General features: G+C 40.9%; 1 protein-coding gene across 2 annotated transcripts in view; it reads right to left on the bottom strand.

Annotated features, from left to right (window-relative positions):
* Positions 1-17299, bottom strand: part of NAA25 (N-alpha-acetyltransferase 25, NatB auxiliary subunit) — a 116421-nt gene that overhangs the window by 62900 nt on the left and 36222 nt on the right. For both annotated transcript variants that reach the window (XM_089676933.1, XM_089676942.1), the window contains exons 6-9: positions 15871-15978; positions 13706-13784; positions 5509-5620; positions 2913-3002 (exon numbers count right to left, since the gene is read on the bottom strand). In XM_089676933.1, the coding sequence (XP_089533059.1) occupies positions 2913-3002; positions 5509-5620; positions 13706-13784; positions 15871-15978 (389 nt within the window). The remainder of the gene's footprint in view (positions 1-2912; positions 3003-5508; positions 5621-13705; positions 13785-15870; positions 15979-17299) is intronic.

The raw sequence follows: 17299 nt of genomic DNA on the forward strand, positions 1-17299 counted from the left end.
AACACAGCTTTGCTTGATACCAATTTTCTTTTTAATGTAGTCCAACAAAAAAGCCTAATTTACGTTTACAATTCAGGTCTGTAAGGCTCAGTCAGTTAAGTAAATGAAATAATAAAACTCAACTGCAAAAATGTGGGCTTTAAGCTCCCCCTAATGGTAGAACCAATGTTTAGGCCAGCCTTTTTCAACCAGGGTGCCTTCAGGTTTCTCCAGGGGTGCCTTCGGAGAATGGCTAAAAGTTTTCCTAAAATTTATATAATTCAGTGGGTGGATCAAGCCTGCCTTTTAGTTACATAAATCCACAGTTTTTCACTGTGCACTGTTACAACCTTCAAGCCGCCGGTGCCCTAACAACCAATGATGTCAGTGTCATTGGTTAATAAATGAGGACATCACACACCTGCACAGCATCCTCATTTCCCAACACCCCCCCCCCCTCCCTTCTCCATCAGCACATTAGCTGAGAGATGGAGAGAAACTGAGGGAGGAGAGAAACATTGGGATACTAGTCAGTACCAGTGTGTAGAGGTGTATTTGTTTTGGAGAAATAAACCATCTCCAACACTGGTGTCCTACATGTTTGGCTGTTGCTGCGTTTACTTTTTTACATTTTAGAATGCGGTGCCTTGAGATTGTGAACACATTTTAAAAGGGTGCCTGAAAAAAAGTTGAGAAACAATGGTTTATGCATTGATCACATGGTCTATCCCAGGGGTGGGCAAACTTTTTGACTTGAAGGCCGCAATGGGTTCATATATTGGACCCGGGGGCCGGACCAAGAGTAGATGAATGATGTGTACATGTCATCCATAGTAAGTATAGTAATATTCCCCCATAGTAAGCATAGTAATTCATCCCCCATATAGTAATTCATCTCCCATAGTAATTCATCCCCCCTATAGTAATTCATCCCCCCTATAGTAATTCATCCCCCATAGTACTATTCCCACCTCCCCACCCCCCCAAGTAGTAAGCCAAGTCCCCCCTGTGTCAATTCACTTACCATTGCTCCGCGCATTCCTCTCGCTGTGTTCCCGCGCCGTTCCGGTCTTCAGGGCGGACTGTGAGAGGAGCCTAGCTCCCCTCACGTTCGTCACGCTGCCCCGCCTACACACATCCTGACAGCCATCCTGACAGTATCACGCTCCACGGGCCGGATTAAAAGGTCCGCCGGGCCGTAGTTTGCCCATTGCTGGTCTATCCCAAGGAAAAAGTGAGCTAAACAGGTTAAGCCTCTAGCGAAAAGAAAAATGTTGTGGGAAATATAAAGGTTCCTCCTGAAAATACTAGTTGCCTGTCATGATTGTGCTTTGATTTCAATATCATGAGTTAATACCTGGGAACAAATATAGGGGATTAGAAATTCAGACTTTTTCTGTAACTTGTTTACTGTGTGCTTAGCCTGTGTCCAAGACTCAGAAGTACTGCTACCAAAACTAGGCAACTAGCATTTTCAGGTCAATTATAGCAGCCTGATACACTATATTGCCAAAAGTATTGGGATGCCTGTCTTTAGACGCACATGAATTTTAATGGCATCCCAGTCTTAGTCTGTAGCATTCAATATTGAGTTGGCCCACCCTTTGCAGCTATAAAAGCTTCAACTCTTCTGGGAAGGCTGTCCACAAGGTTTAGGTCTATGGAAATGTTTGACCATTCTTCCAGAAGCACATTTGTGAGGTCAGGCACTAATGTTGGACGAGAAGGCCTGGCTCGCAGTTTCCGCTGTAATTCATCCCAAAGGTGTTCTATCGGGTTGAGGTTAGGACTCTGTGCAGGCCAGTCAAGTTCCTCCACCCCAAACTTGCTCATCCATGTCTTTATGGACCTTGCTTTGTGCACTGGTGAGCAGTCATATTGAAACACGAAGGGGCCATCCGCAAACTGTTCCCACAAAGTTGGAAGCATGAAATGGTCCAAAAGGTCTTGGTATGCAGACGCCTTAAGAGTTCCCTTCACTGGAACTAAGGAGCCAAGCCCAACCCCTGAGAAACAACCCCACACCATAATCCCCCCTCCACCAAACTTTACACTTGGCACAGTGCGGTCACGCAAGTACCGTTCTCCCGGCAGCCGCCAAACTCAGACACATCCATTGGATTGCCAGACAGAGAAGAGTGATTCGTCACTCCAGAGAAGGCGTCTCCATTGCTCTAGAGTCCAGTGGCGGCATACTTTACACCGCTGCATCCGACGCTTTGCATTGCACGTGATGTAAGGCTTGGATGCAGCTGTTCAGCCATGGAAACCCATTCCATTAAGATCTCCACGCACTGTTGTTGTGCTAATCTGCTAATCTGAAGGCCACATGAAGTTTGGAGGTTTTTAGCTATTGAATCTGCAGACAATTGTAGACTTCTGCATACTGTGCGCTTCAACATGCGCTACCCCCGCTCTGTCATTTTACATGGCCTACAACTTTGTGGCCAAGTTGCTGGTGTTCCCAGTTACTTCTGCTTTGTTATAAAACCACTAACAGTTGACCGTGGAATATTTAGTAGCAAGGAAATTTCATGAATGGGAGTTATTGCACAGGTGGGAACCTATCATGGTATCTCGCATGAATTCACTGAGCTCCTAAGAGCGACCCACTCTCACACAAATGTTTGTAGAAGCAGTCTGCATGTCCAGGTGCTTGATTTTATACACCTGTGGCCATGGAGGTGATTGGAACACCTGAATCCAATGATTTGGAGGGGCGTTCCAATACTTTTGGCAATATAGTGCATTTGTCACGACAGGTAAACTCTGTCTTTACCCCAACATCAAGCCGTTTAAGTTTTATTCAGTTTAATACCCTTCCAGCTCTCCATCAAAAATTTAAATGCCTCAATTTACCAATGCTGACCTAAAACTTTGAGGTTAGGTCAGTTTACAGAAGAAAAGAACAAAAGAAAGGAACAAGGACTTACATTGGGCTCTCTACTGGTGGAGTCCATGAACCATCGACAAGGTGCAGCACTGAGTCAAAGTAAGAAAGATAGAACTGCCAGTCATCTGGGCTGCAAAGAAAAAAAATAAGATCTTTATTAAGCCAAGTATACAAAATAGACAAGCTTATTCTGATGAATTGAGAGAAGCACATGCTTCCTCCGAAATCAAAGGGAAGAGAAAAATCTTAAAGCTGCAGTAAAGTCCGCTTCATGATTTTTACCTACAGGTAAACTTATGATACAGCTTACCTGTAGGTAAAATATTTCCTAAACGTGCACCGTTTAGGAGATATTCACTCTCTTTTGCGGCCAGCGAATGCGCTCTAAAGGAACAGCATACCCGTGCTGTTTAAAGCACTGTGCTGTGGCCAGTGATCCCACGAGCATGCATTGCAGTGACATCATCATGGCTTGGCCTTTTAAGCTGCAGTAGCCCGCGGACCCGGAAGGAAGTCCGGGTGAAGATGGAAGCCTTGTCAGCAGTGAAAGCGCACCGAAGGTGATACAGGAGAAACAACCATATAGATGCAGTCCAAAGACACATTGTAAAGGGTATGTATGCATTCAGATATTAGTCAGCTGTGAAATGACACAAAAGTATACTTACATAGGTATGTAGAACCACTACAGTCAACAAATGGTCAGTACATTTATAGCCACTGCACATCAAAGACCTTGAGGGGCCAGAGACATGAGGTGGTTAGTAGATCACAACACAGAATGTCAGGGGTCATCCGTTATGCTGCTCGTCCTCAGTGCAAGTAGCAGGCAGTTCTAGCAATCTACCCCAGATTTTATGGTATTTGACAGGGCATCCTCTATGAGAATACATCACTTTTTCATATAGCATTGTGAGATTCACAGCCGTGACCTACTCTTGGATTGATGGCGGCAATGCTCCACGCCAGGCCTGGGCAATTAAAAGTCTGGAGGTAAAAAGGGCTTCTTGAAGAAAAATGTGGAGGAATTTATCACTGTCAAAGCTAAGGAGGAGTCCAAATAGACTCTGCTTCAGGCAGAAAGTCCATGGGGAGCTCATGTGACCGTTAATAAATTGGATCACCGGAGACCAGTAACTCTGGATACTAGGACATGACCAGATCAGATAAAAGATACCAGTAGTCTCACCACACCTGGGGCCCAATGGGCTTTAGTGTGGTCGATATGCCATACAAATGAGTAAGGTGGTCAAAAAGTCTTGGGGAAACTAGTTTACAGGACTCTAGTACTTCATCCCAAATCATCGTCCTCCAGCTCCCCCCACGTCTGCCACTGATTTTTCACCTGATAGGCTAAGGCAGTAGGAGGCAACTGTAAAAAATGGAAGCAAGTTTTTAAGACTCTGAGCCCAGGAACATGTCCAACACATACAAAGATTCCAAACTCAGAATGGAGTCTCTAAATTGAACACACACAGCGTGGAGGGAGAGGATACACTGAAGACAGACGTTATATTTAATTGGAAGAATATCTTCCTCTGTGTGTCTTCCTTGAAACTGGTTAGACTTTGATACCAAGGTCTAAATTCCCTAGTCCAATGACTATCTTTCATAGCCCTTGAAACACACTGCACACAAAGATGGCTCATCTCACTATGAAAATACCAGTTGCTTGGTAATGCCGATGCCCTGGGTCTCTGACCGGGAACAAGTATGCCGCATGTCAGAACTCTTGATCCCAAAATCTCAAATCACTGACCCAGAGCACATGTGCAAAGTATCGAATCCATTAGATCTTAATGTACCAGGGAACCATTCCAACAAAACCACAAAAGGGAAGAGTATTCAACACTTCTCCATGTACAATGTAACCCTAAGCTTTTGTCTACAGCAGGAAACAGTGTGGTGGCTTAGGAGCTGTAAAGAAATGATATTCTGCCTTTCCTTTTCCAAAGTTGTCCTGAAAAAATGTAACATTGCAATCTGATTGCCAGCGGTTTAATCAGTTAATGTCAGAAAATGTCCAGAATCCTGATCTTTCCCTTTTAATCTCTTTCCTACATATGTGCTATTATCTAGCCTTTTCCAGTGGATTTTGCTTTCTCCCTTGATATACGCAAGCCCCATCTTGAATTTCTGTTTTGAAAACCCATTCTGTTGAATTTGATTTTGCTGCAATAAAGATTTTTCTAAAATATACAGGTTTCTGAACATCTACAAATTTTACAGGACAACGAGGCCTGACAAGGACACGTGTGTGTATATTATTTTTAGCAAAAACATACAGTAGGCTTTCCATCAAACAAACAATGAATAAAAAATTACATTTTATTAAAAGACACTAAAACGCACACACAGACATAAATACACATTTAACAGACTCGAAAGTGCATGCCAGGTGGGGATATATGTGAGCTCTCGTAACCAAATTGTCTTTGAAGGCACAAGCCATGATCCTGGCATCACTACACAGAAGATCAGTAACCCAAAGCTCCTTTGATTCAAACAAGGAGAAAAGGAAGATCAGGAAGCAACGTCAAATCATGTACCTTCAAAAACTAGTTGGCAATAGCAGCTTTTCCATTTCCCAGTCCTGATGGGTTGCTGTTAAATTAAAACAAAAGCTCAAAACTCACTTTTGCAAAAGTAGTCTCTTTGAGAGAGCATTACATTCGGGCCACTTGCTGAGCTTCTTGTACATGGCCATGCACTTGTTCTCACGGCTCTGTAGTTCACTGGTTAATTTCTCTGAACAGTAACAAAACACAAAATATTAAATGTCCAACAATGCAATAGAGTTCATATTTCTTAGTTGTCCATCCATAGTCATAAGTGGACAAACCATTTTTAACCTATAGCCAAGACTGGCCACAACTATATACATTTTCATTTATTTTACAAAAGATGAATCCTCTTTAGGACATCTATGCACCACAAACCACCATAGCATCCCCCTGTCCTATACAATTGATATATTGTTTCTTTTTCCCTGGGAATGCAGCAGCGGGATGGTTATATGGAACACAGGTAAAGGGATCAACAGGACAATGTCAAACAGACTTTCACAGCAGGATACTGCAGAGAAGGGTAAACTGTCCACAAATCTGTCTGCAACTGAATTGCTTAGGAACCACATAGGTTCGTGGCAGTGTGTTCCTGTGCAATTCATATGTGGTGCAATTTCAGGGTATTCAAAACAAAAAATTGCACCACACCAAAAGTAGTGCACTTTTTATAATGCACTGTAACTGCATCGCATGGTACAAAATTACCATTTGATCCAGTGTGGGCAAACACACTGTGTTTGGAGTGTTAACTTTTCATTTACACCCCTAGCAGATCACAAATGTAGTGCATTCTGCATGCAGCCTGAATCGCACAGGAATGCACAGCACGTTCCTGTGCAATTCAGATGTGGGCATGCTGTGAACTGGCCCTAACACCGGATGTTTGAAATTATTAACTTTGAGAATCAATCAGCACTGCACATAGACCAGACATGGGAACGAACCACATCTTTTGGTCCCCAAAAGGTGACCTGGAAATCACAGGGTTTTTTTTTTTTTTTGCTCTTACTATCCATTCTTACCAACAGTGATACCACCTAAAAAAAAAAAAATCTGAACCCAGGATACCGAGAAGCATACACATTTCTTTTAGGGCCTGGGCTATTTGTTTTCTCTGTTTGCGATGAATGACAATTCAGTCTGAGGCAATCGTTCAGGGTAACCGGTGGTTCTGAATTTTTGTACCATCTCTAGTCTTAAAGCAAAACTTCAGTTAAATTTATTTTTACTATGAAGTGGGGCTTGTGCACCCACTAAACGGATCAGCTGCTCATTTTTCTAGGGCCGAGGACAAAACTCACACTCGCATGTTCCGCAGATCCTCTGGAAAACTGTGCTCCCCCACGGTCCAGTGGTGGACCGTTTCTGGCTATGGAGCATGCTGACATCAGGAATAGTCCATTTGCAAGAGTGCTGGACCGCGGGGGTGCAGGAGCAGAAGAAACAAGTCTTGAGCAGGGAAGATTGGGGGGGTTCAGATTGTCTATCTCCACTATCCTCTCCCCTAGAACAAAATGACCAGTTAAGCTGTGAATTCTGCTTTAAGGATTTGTTTGTCGCATTACTGAAAATGCATTGTATTCTCACAAGCCAACTTCTCACTGCGGATTTGAAGACGTGAGGGGAATGAAAGCGATTTAGGAACACAAACTAATTTCTGTTAGTTGGTTAACAAGAGATGAGTGGCACCTTGACTGTTAGTAAAACAAAGTATCCACAAAGAAGGAATTTGACTTTCCTTATCTTAAAGTAAAGGACACAGGCAGAGTTATGCATACACCACGGGTTATAGGCATGTATCTTCAGGTGACTGGACACTGGCAAATCTTTAGAGGACTGACCCCTAAAGCACCTCTGCTGCAGACCTATCCCACTTTGAGTGCTCCGTTTTGTAGAAAGCAATGCAGAGTAAACCAAGGAATGGAAGGGAGGGTGGGCTGTGTCCTGTACTATACTCCTAGATATTGACTATACCACCCTTGTATCTTAATCGTACAGTACAGGACACAAACGGTTATTCATACAGCATGGGATGTCCTTTAGCAATGAAAAAAAGGGTGGACAAAAAAAAAAAAAAAACAAACATAACTGCCAACAGGCTTAAATGATATGGGCCAAACAACCCAAGATCAGAGTACAACCAAAAAGCTGCTTTAGCAGAAGACTGGACGTGCACCTTGTAAAAAATCTCTGAAAAACGTATGAAGGCCAGAGGCCTTACACAACTGGGCTACAGAGGTTTGGTGCCAAAAACGTTCAGGAAACTCCCACTGACCTGGTGAAATGGGTTAAAACAAACAGAGGTAGTCTGTTGAATTTGAAGGCTGGAATGTAAACATCCTGCATTTTTGGCATATAAGATTAAAGACATCTGCATGAAGCGCCCACCTCCTCTTAATCCAAACAATGGTGGCCGAGATATGGTTCCAGTTGTCCACTCCTAGGATGTGGATTGTAGAGATCAATGAACATTGTAATTCTAATCTGGGATATTATAGATATTCCAGACGAAGGAAAGACTTAAAACAAGAAAAAAAATTTGTTGAAACTCATTATCCAGCTGAAGGGCTTGCACATCTGAATTGTCTTGTGGACATTTTCAGATAGCTGGAAATAGAAGAGTCCTTCAGAAGGTAGTAATCTAGACAGCCTGTGACCAAAATGCACCGGAGTACTGAGAAGGGCAAGCAGAGGTGCTAAGACCTTTGTGAACACTATGGGAGCAGAGGATAGGTTGTACGGGGTGGGACAAAATGGAATGGACTGTCTGCCACTGCAAATTGTAGAAAGCACTGATGATGTTGGTAAATGGGAACATGCAGACAGGCATCCTGCATGTCCACAGATACAATGCATTTCCCTTATCTCAGACAATTACTGACCTTGCAGATTCCAAGAAAAAGTTTGGAATATCAATTGATTTAAGTCCAGAATATGATGCATACCCCCCTACTGGGGTTTGGTAGCAAAAAAGCAGGGGTGCACAAAAATTAAAATTATGATGCCGAAACTGAAAATTCAGGATGCTCTTGGCTTAAAACTGAAACAGAAATGGACACTGACACTGGCAGCGGGCCGGTGTAGTGATCTGTCATCAGTTGTGTCCCGTGGACACAGCCAGTGACAGATCATGCCCAAATGTTCCCGCTCAGCTGTCATTGTACAATAGGCCGGGTGGGAAGGAGTTAAAGAGTGTCAGGTGCGCAGACTGTGCATGGGATTGGTATCAGGTGCGCAGGTGACTCCCGACACATGCACAGCCTGCGCACCTGACACCTGTCCCATGCACAGCCTGCTCCCCTCACCATGTAGTAGACTTAAAAGCAGCCCAGCTCTGTCCCATCAAGCGGCGTGGCCACTAACATTGGGAATGCGCCAAGGTATCACTGCGCAGCCACACCTCCCTCCTGTAGGAGGGAGGGGTCAGAGCAACCCACATCTCTCCCCGGTCAGAATGGGCAGAACCAAGATGCAGCGGCACCTACTCTCTCAATTTCCTCTCCTCTACTGCACTGGCCAAAAGGACATTTTTGGCACCTGTATCGGTTCAATATTTCATATCTGCAAAATGCAGATAGGGCTTGTTTCAGCCAAAATTTCGGTTCAACCCTAATAAAAAGGTGTTAGTAAAATCCTTTAAACCCATCTTGTGGCAGTACTGGCACGACTCCCTGGGAAAAAAGATGGGCAGTTTTTGGTTGATTTCAAAGAAGAAAGTGGTAATGGGTTAGAGAGTTGAACTCAATTTTGTTCATTTGGGACCAGAAGACAGGCAAACTAACAGACTTCACCAAATTTAGGAGTGAGGATGCCCCTTCATTGTGAAGAGGGCTTTAGGAGAGCTTGATGCCATTTGTCAGCCAAGCCCTGTGCCAAAAAGAAGGGCTGAACCAAAGTTATACAATAGATGTGCAGGGGGTGTGTTCTTCAAAGATTTGCCAGTGTCCAATCACCTGAAGGGCACACACCTATAACCCATGGTGCATGAATATCGCTGCTTGTGTCCTGTACAATTAAGATAAGTAATGTTCTTCCATATTCATTGTCGTGTTGAACTCAATTGATCTGCCAAAGCTACTATGTTCCTTGTGGAAAATGAGAGGGTTCCAACATTACTGTGCCACCAGATTTATCAATGTTCAGTGAACACTACATTGGAAAAGATGAAACCGATCCCAAAGGGGTTCATGAATGCTCTGGGAATGACGGGATGACAAGAAAAAAACATCAATTCTAGTGAGGCATCAATGCCTGTGGTATGAGCAAAAGATGTGCAGACACTGAAGACGTCAAATGTCACCACTACTGGAATAGACTTCTCTAAGTATTCTTAATATAACATTTGGTTCTTAAACAAGCAGCACCAGAAGTTTATCCAAAAATGTGGCATTTGCCACAAATATGGAATCTCTGACAGTCAAGTTGAGAAAGTGGGTCCTTACGAAATTAGGCAGCAGTTATGGCAGAACTCATGGATGGGTTGGCTGTAGATAATCAAATCTTTTGTGATACTGCCTGCTCTTAAAGCACGTGACAAACTGTGATCAGAAGTTAAACGTTCGTATCCTAGTTACATTATCTCAATTTCATATACCAGGGGATCCATTACACTAATGAACCCCCCCGTCTAAAGTTTTGACTATAAGGTCAGAACTTTTGGTCAGTGAACACAACGCATCCAAGTAAAAAAAAAAAACTTAGGAAAGATTATTGTACAGCTGTGGCCAAAAGTTTTGAGAACGACACAAATAATAATTTTCACAAAGTCTGCTGCCTCAGTTTTCAAGATGGCAATTTGCATATACTCCAGAATGTTATGAAGAGTGATCAGATGAATTGCAATTAATTACAAATTCCCCCTTTGCCATGAAAATGAACTCAGTCCCCCACCCGCCAAAAAAAAAAAATTTCCACTGCATTTCAGCCCTGCCACAAAAAGACCAGCTGACGTCATGTCAGTGATTCTCTCGTTAACACAGGTGTCAGTGTTGACAAGGACAAGGCTGAGTTAGAACAACAGATTGAAAGCTTTAAAAAAGGAGGGTGCTGCTTGAAATCATTGTTCTTCCTCTGTTAACCATGGTTACCTGCAAGGAAACATGTGAAGTCATCATTGCTTTGCACAAAAAATGATTCACAAGCAAGGATATTGCTGCTACTAAGATTGCACTTAATCAACCATTTATAAGATCATCAATAACTTGAAGAAAAGAGGTTCAATTGTTGTGTAGAAGGCTTCAGGGCACCAGAGAAAGTCCAGGAAGCGCCTGGACCGTCTCCTAAAGTCGATTCAGCTGAGGGATCAGGGCGCCACCTGTGCAGAGCTTGCTCAGGAATGGCAGCAGGCAGGTGTGAATGCGTCTGCAAACATGAGGCGATGGCTTTGGAGGATAGCCTGGTGTCAAGAAGGGCAGCAAAGAAGCAACATTTTTCCAGAAAAAACATCAGGGACAGGCTGATATTCAGCAAAAGGTACAGGGATTGGACTGCTGAGGACTGGGGTAAAGTAATTTTCTCTGATGAATCCCGATTGATTGGGGCATCCGGGAAAAAAAAACCTTGTCTGGAGAAGAAACTGCGAGCACTACAATCGGTTCAGTGTCATGCCAACAGTAAAGCATCCTGAGACATTTCATGTGTGGGGTTGCTTCTCAGCCAAGGGAGTGGGCTCACTCACAATTTTGCCTGAGAACACAACCTTGAATAAAGAATGGTACAAAACCATCATCCAAGAGCAACTTCTCCCAACCATCCAAGCGCAGTTTGGTGACAGCATGATGGAGCACCTTGCCATAAAGGCAAGTGGCACGGGGAACAAAACATCGTATTTTTTTGTGTCCATGGCCTAGAAACTCCCAAGACCTTAATACCATTGAGAATTTGTTGTCAATCCTCAAGAAGTAGGACAACAGAACAAAAAAAAAAAAAAAAAACCCCACAAATTCTGACAAGCTCCAAGCATTGATTATGCAAGAATGGGCTATCAGTCAGGATGTGGACCAAAAAGTAATTGACAGCATGCCAGGGTGAATTGCAGAGGTCTTGAAAAAGAAGGGTCAACACTGAAAATATTGACATTTTGCATAAGCTTAATGCAATTTTCAATAAAAGCCTTTGACACTTTTGAAATGCTTATAATTATACTTCACCATACCACAGTAACATCTGACAAAAAGGATCTAAAAACACTGAAGACTTTGGCCAAATGTTTTGAGAATGACAAATCATTTTCACACAGTTGTATATCCTGAAAGGCACAATTGCCCAGAAATATTCTGGTTCTTCAAGAGATTTTATGAATTAACACACCTGCAAAAGCATGTGGTGTCAAAAGGTAGCTTTTTTAAAGAATAAAGTTTATTATGTATTTAAACGTAAACACTTGTACAGAAAAAGAAGACTAGAGGGTACATAGAGGCAAAAGGCATATCCCAACTCTTGTTGGACAGAGGTACAGTTTTACTTTTACAAAAGAAGCCAAATTGCTTCCAATCTAAGATGAACTTAGGGATGGAAACTACAAAGTGTATTTCCATTTTTACAGCCAAACTGAGAAAACATCTACAGTGTGTTTGTTACATGTTCCCAGCGCTAAAAAAAAAAAAAATCCTTCTAATTTTCTTTATGAGGGGGCTGGACAGTGTTTGCATTAATTCACCATGTATCATTGTGCTAGCAGACCTCATCAGTTGTAAACTTGATTTGAATGCTGTATGCCCTCACAATGTGTCAAATAGTTACAAGCTGGGCTTCTCCATTGCATGCTAATCACTTCAATACCTTAGGACATATCTGCCCACCCCTCTTGATGTAAGAGACCAGAAGTGAGGAGGATTTTGTCAATTCCATTTTTATATTTAGAAGCGGTTACAGGTTTGTAAAGCATCTAATCAAACTGATCTCAGCAGAGGAGAGATCTGGTGTATGTTAGACTCAGTAAAGACTACCTCTCACTGCCCATGCCATCACAAGGGATGTTGCTCATCCCTTTGGATAGCAATAAAATTGAGCAAAAATAATAAAAAAAGTTTTTAGAGACAGCATAAAAAAAAAAAAAAAAAAGAAAAAAGAAAAGTATATGTATGTCCTGCACAAATATGTAAATGGCATCATTACGAACATCAGAGGGAGAGCAATAATTCAATGTTTAACTCTAAAACTGGTAACCTGCAAAGCCTTTTAAAGCATCACTTATTGAAATTTTTAGGTACCATAGTTTGTGTCCATTCCATTTACTCGGCATAACATTGTCTTATATATTTTATGACAAAACTGGGTATTATACAGTGTCTGAGTACACTAAAATTCATTAAAGTGTATTTTTTCTGAAAATTATCATTTTATCCAGTTTGCACCAGATTCTGAGTGCACCAGTTTTAGTAAATCTACCACATGGTGTATCAAGGAAACTCTCCTCACCACATTCCCAAGGGTTAAATAGGGATCAACACTTATCTGTATATGTGATTGGAGGTACAAGTAGTTTCTTTGTTGGTTCTTTTCAAAGGTTTTTGATTTTGCTTTTTCGCAATATTTTTTTTGTTACTTTGTGGTCGGTTTATTAAAGGCAAATAGACTGTTCACTTTTCAAGGCAGTTACATTTTTCAAGGGAAGTTTTCCTAGAGTTTATTGAATGAGGTGAAGCTCCACTGACTTTCATCATCCAATCACATACAAGCAAAAATGTGTTTTTTTTTTTTATTTTCCTTGCACATGATTGGGTCTGCTTTACAAAGAAAAAATGTCACCACCTTCACTAAGCTCTTGGGGAAATTCCATTGCAAAGTGATAGCATATTTTCATTTGGTAAATCATTCCCTTTGTGTATATATATATATATATATATATATATATATATATATATATATATATATATATATCTTGATAGGACACGGTTTTCCTTTTTCCTGTATACTGGGAAAGCAGGCTGGTCACTTGGTTATGTAGATGATGCGTTTCCTTTTCCTAGTGAGCTAAATGCAAGATAATTTCTTACCTGTACACTTTTTGAACTTTATAAAAGGAAGCAGGGTGGTTGAAACTATTGTTCCAGTGTCTGTTTGTTGAAATCTATTGTAGTGTTGATTGCGAATAAACCTCTCTCTCTTTGCTGCAATAAAGATTGTGTGGCTTCCCAAATAAATTTTTCCCTCTCCTATTTCCAAAGCCATAACGGTACAAACTCAGGCAATCCCATTGTGCAATCTTGTACAAAGGTCTTTAAATTTTACGTTAAAGTAAAAATGACTCCTATTAGAGACATACCTCCGAGCTTTCCCCTGATAACTTCTAGTGCCTCTTCATATTTCCCCAAACGCTCTAAAATCATGTAGTACAGTTCAACCTGCAACAGACAGCAATCACACTGCTGAGACTTAATAAATGAAAAGGTCATTGCGACATGGAAAACATTAAATTGCCACAACTTATTAGATCATTAAAAGTAAATGAGACAGTTTCACTTTGCTGCAATTAAAGCAGTCATAATCTTACTACTTCTAACACTTAAACGCAGATATCATTGCTGATGGGGTGAAAGATGTCATTTAATGTAAGCCTCTTTCTTAGGAGTAAACCTGTACACAAGCAGCTTATTTGTGTCTGCTGCTAGATGAGTGTGCTAGATTAGCACGTCTTAAGATGCTCCAAAGTCCAGGACTGTGTTTCTCACCAAGTGCTATGTGAAGCCCTAGAAGCGATCACCCTGGCTTGTTTGCTTCAACCTCATAAAAACAGTTTATAGTATCCACAAAGTATAACTATTACGCAAAGCACACTCCACTAGATACATTTTTAGAATTTGAAAACAGATGTGATCTGAATTTATAAAAGGTGTACATAATATAACAATTGAAAAACAATTATCTAGAAGATATGACAGAAAGGAGACTATGGAACCTACAGCAAAATACAGAAATAGTATAAAACAAGTGTATGATTACAAAAGGTTAAAGCATATCAAGGTCCAAAAACACAAAAATGTAATATTTCAGCTTTTTAACCACTTTAAGACCAGGTCCTTTTTTTGACACTTATTTGTTTAAATGTGAAAAAAAAAAAAAAAATTCGGTATTTTTTTTTTCCAGAAAATTACTTAGAACCCACAAACATGATATTTTTATTTTTTAGCAGAGGCCCTAGAGAATAAAATAGTGGGTGTTGCAATTTTTTAATGTGACATGGTATTTGGTTTTTTTTTTTTTTTTTTTTTAAATAGTCTTCTATGAATTCTAATACACAATTGTTTGGTAAAATATAAAAAGATGATGCTACACTGAGTAAATAAATAACATGTCAAGCTTTAAAAATTGCACACGCCCATACAACGGCAACAAGCTATGTACATTTTATTTTCCATCGCATGACGCATTAAAAGCCTTCACAGGTTACCACTTTAGATTTACACCGGAGATCTGGTGCCAGAATTATTGCTCTCGATAGGACATTCACGGCGATACCTCACATGTAGTGTGATCGCCATTTACATATGTGTGCAGGACCGATGCGTGCATTTGATTCTCCATGTCAGCTGGGGGCAGGGACACTTGAAAAATGTTGGGGTTTTTTCACTTTTATTGTTATCACAGGGAATGTTAATATCCCGTGATAGCAATATGCAGTGACAGGTCCTTTTTAATGAGAGGTCTGGGGTCTTATAGCTGCTGCAGGCATCATGCCAGTATAACCACTCAATGTCCAGTGATGTAACGGTCTGTCGCTGGTCTGCAAGTGCTTAAAAGGCTTTTTGTCTTATTTTCACTTGCCAATTCTGCCAGTAACACACTTCCTTTAGTAGGGCAAGAATGCTCACACTTCAAACCTTAAAGTACGTCAAAGTAGCGCTGTCACCCTAGGACTACAGAAAACCTCCCCCTCTTTTGTTCTTCATAACAGCGGAGGGGTTCTGTAAGTGCAGCAGAGGAAGTTGTCAGCTGACAAAATTTCTATAAGGATCAAAGGACGTTTTTTGAACTAAAACAAAACACACCAAAATTGTATATGTATCAGACAAAAGGGGACGAAATAAGATCATTGTAAGGGTCTCGTAATAAATAACACACACATCCATTGATATGAAACACAGAGAGTACACTTGGCTATACTAACACAATCATTCTCAAAGTTAAAACAGGAAATGCTGCATGCTTGACAACTTTGCAGAAGTATTGCAAATATCTCACAGGAAATGACGTTTCCAGGGATGCCATATTCCCTACAGCAAACTGCCTATACTACTGGAATAGTATGAAAAAAGTTAGAAGTAATGAGCCAATTACAGCAGTGGGGGATAAGAATTCTGGGAAATGTCTTTTACAAACTTCAGACTGCTGCCACAACTGAAACAAGGCACATCTGATTTCTTTTTGGCTCCCATAGGATACTAGAAAAAAAATATTGTAAAAAATAAATAAATAAAATAATGACCATACCTCAGCCTCTGCTTCTATTTTGTCCTCCTTTACCATCTTCTCAACCATTCTTTCAGCCAGTGGCAAAAACATTGTTTTAGACAATTTCTTATCTTGAGCTGAAATAGACTAAAGAAAATAAAGAATTTAAAATGGACTGGTTTAAAAAGCAGTTCAACACAGGCAAGGTTGATGAATTCCAAAAATGATATAATATGTATGTTTTATATGTATGTTTTATAGGCATTTCCAAAAAATGTTTACTACAGAACTGATAATTATTCTGCTTACATTGTTCATGTGTAGTTAGCTACTGCCATGAAAATGGAGCTTCTGAACAGTGTTTCTCAAACTTTTTTCAGTCAAGACAACCTTTAAAATTCTGCACAATTTCAAGGCACTTCATTTTAAAATGCAACATTTACATTTATCAATTTACATAGAGCAGCAACATCCACACACATAGGACACCCAACATTACAGGCGATTTATTCTCCCAAAGCAAACACACCTTTGCACACTGATAAGGACTAGTATTCCAATGTTTCTCTTTTCCACGCAGTTGCTCTTTTTCATTCAGCTAATGTGACCCCAGTGTTGCTGGAGAGTGCCCCCTTTGTCCCCTGGAGGGACAAACAAGGATGCTTCTTGTCAACTCTTGACGACATTGATTGTTCTGACTCCAGAGGCTGGAAAGTTATATTGCTGCACAATGAAAACCTGTGGCTTTACCTTTGTAACTAAAAGGTAAACTTGATCCACACGCTGGCTTGTATACAATTTTTGGGTAATTTTTAGACACTTTGCCAAGTCACCCCTAAAGAAACCTTAAAGCACCCTGGTTGAAAAAGGCTGGATTATAACACTGTTCAACAGCTTCATTTAGAAAAACAATGTAACATTATTGTGACACTGTGTTTACTTCATTTTATGCACATGAAGAGGTGTGACCTTCAATCTGCAATTTATGTCAGTCAATGCAACCCTACCAATTCCATTTTTTTAAAATAAAATTTGTTCCTATTTAACATCTATTAACTCCAATCAGTTCTAATTCACTCATTTTCCTTAACTTTGTGTGAGCTTTTGTGCATCAAAAAAAGTAATTGGAACCTAAATATGAAATCACATCTTTCAATGTGACAAACAAGGCTCTCCCATAACATTGAAGCTTGGTTCACGCTTGTGCGGGTGGTTCCCACTGCGGGTCCGCACCTGCTCCCGCAGCCGCAACCACCCGCACAAAAAAAAAAAAAAAAATGCGTGCAGGTGCCAATAATCCTAATGGCACCCACAAGCACTGGAAACCTGCATTTGCGGTTTCCATGCAGGCTGCAATTTCAAATATGAAGCAGGAAACTTTTCCCTGCCTTTTTAGGAGGCATAGCAGTCCATTCAAATGAATGGGCTTCTGTGCCTGCGCAAAACGTGGCTCGCAGAGCTGCACAAG

The sequence above is a fragment of the Staurois parvus genome, unplaced genomic scaffold, assembly GCF_062004578.1.
Source record: "Staurois parvus isolate SC_StPar_1 unplaced genomic scaffold, SC_StPar_1.0 ptg000014l, whole genome shotgun sequence".
Lineage (NCBI taxonomy): Eukaryota > Metazoa > Chordata > Amphibia > Anura > Ranidae > Staurois > Staurois parvus.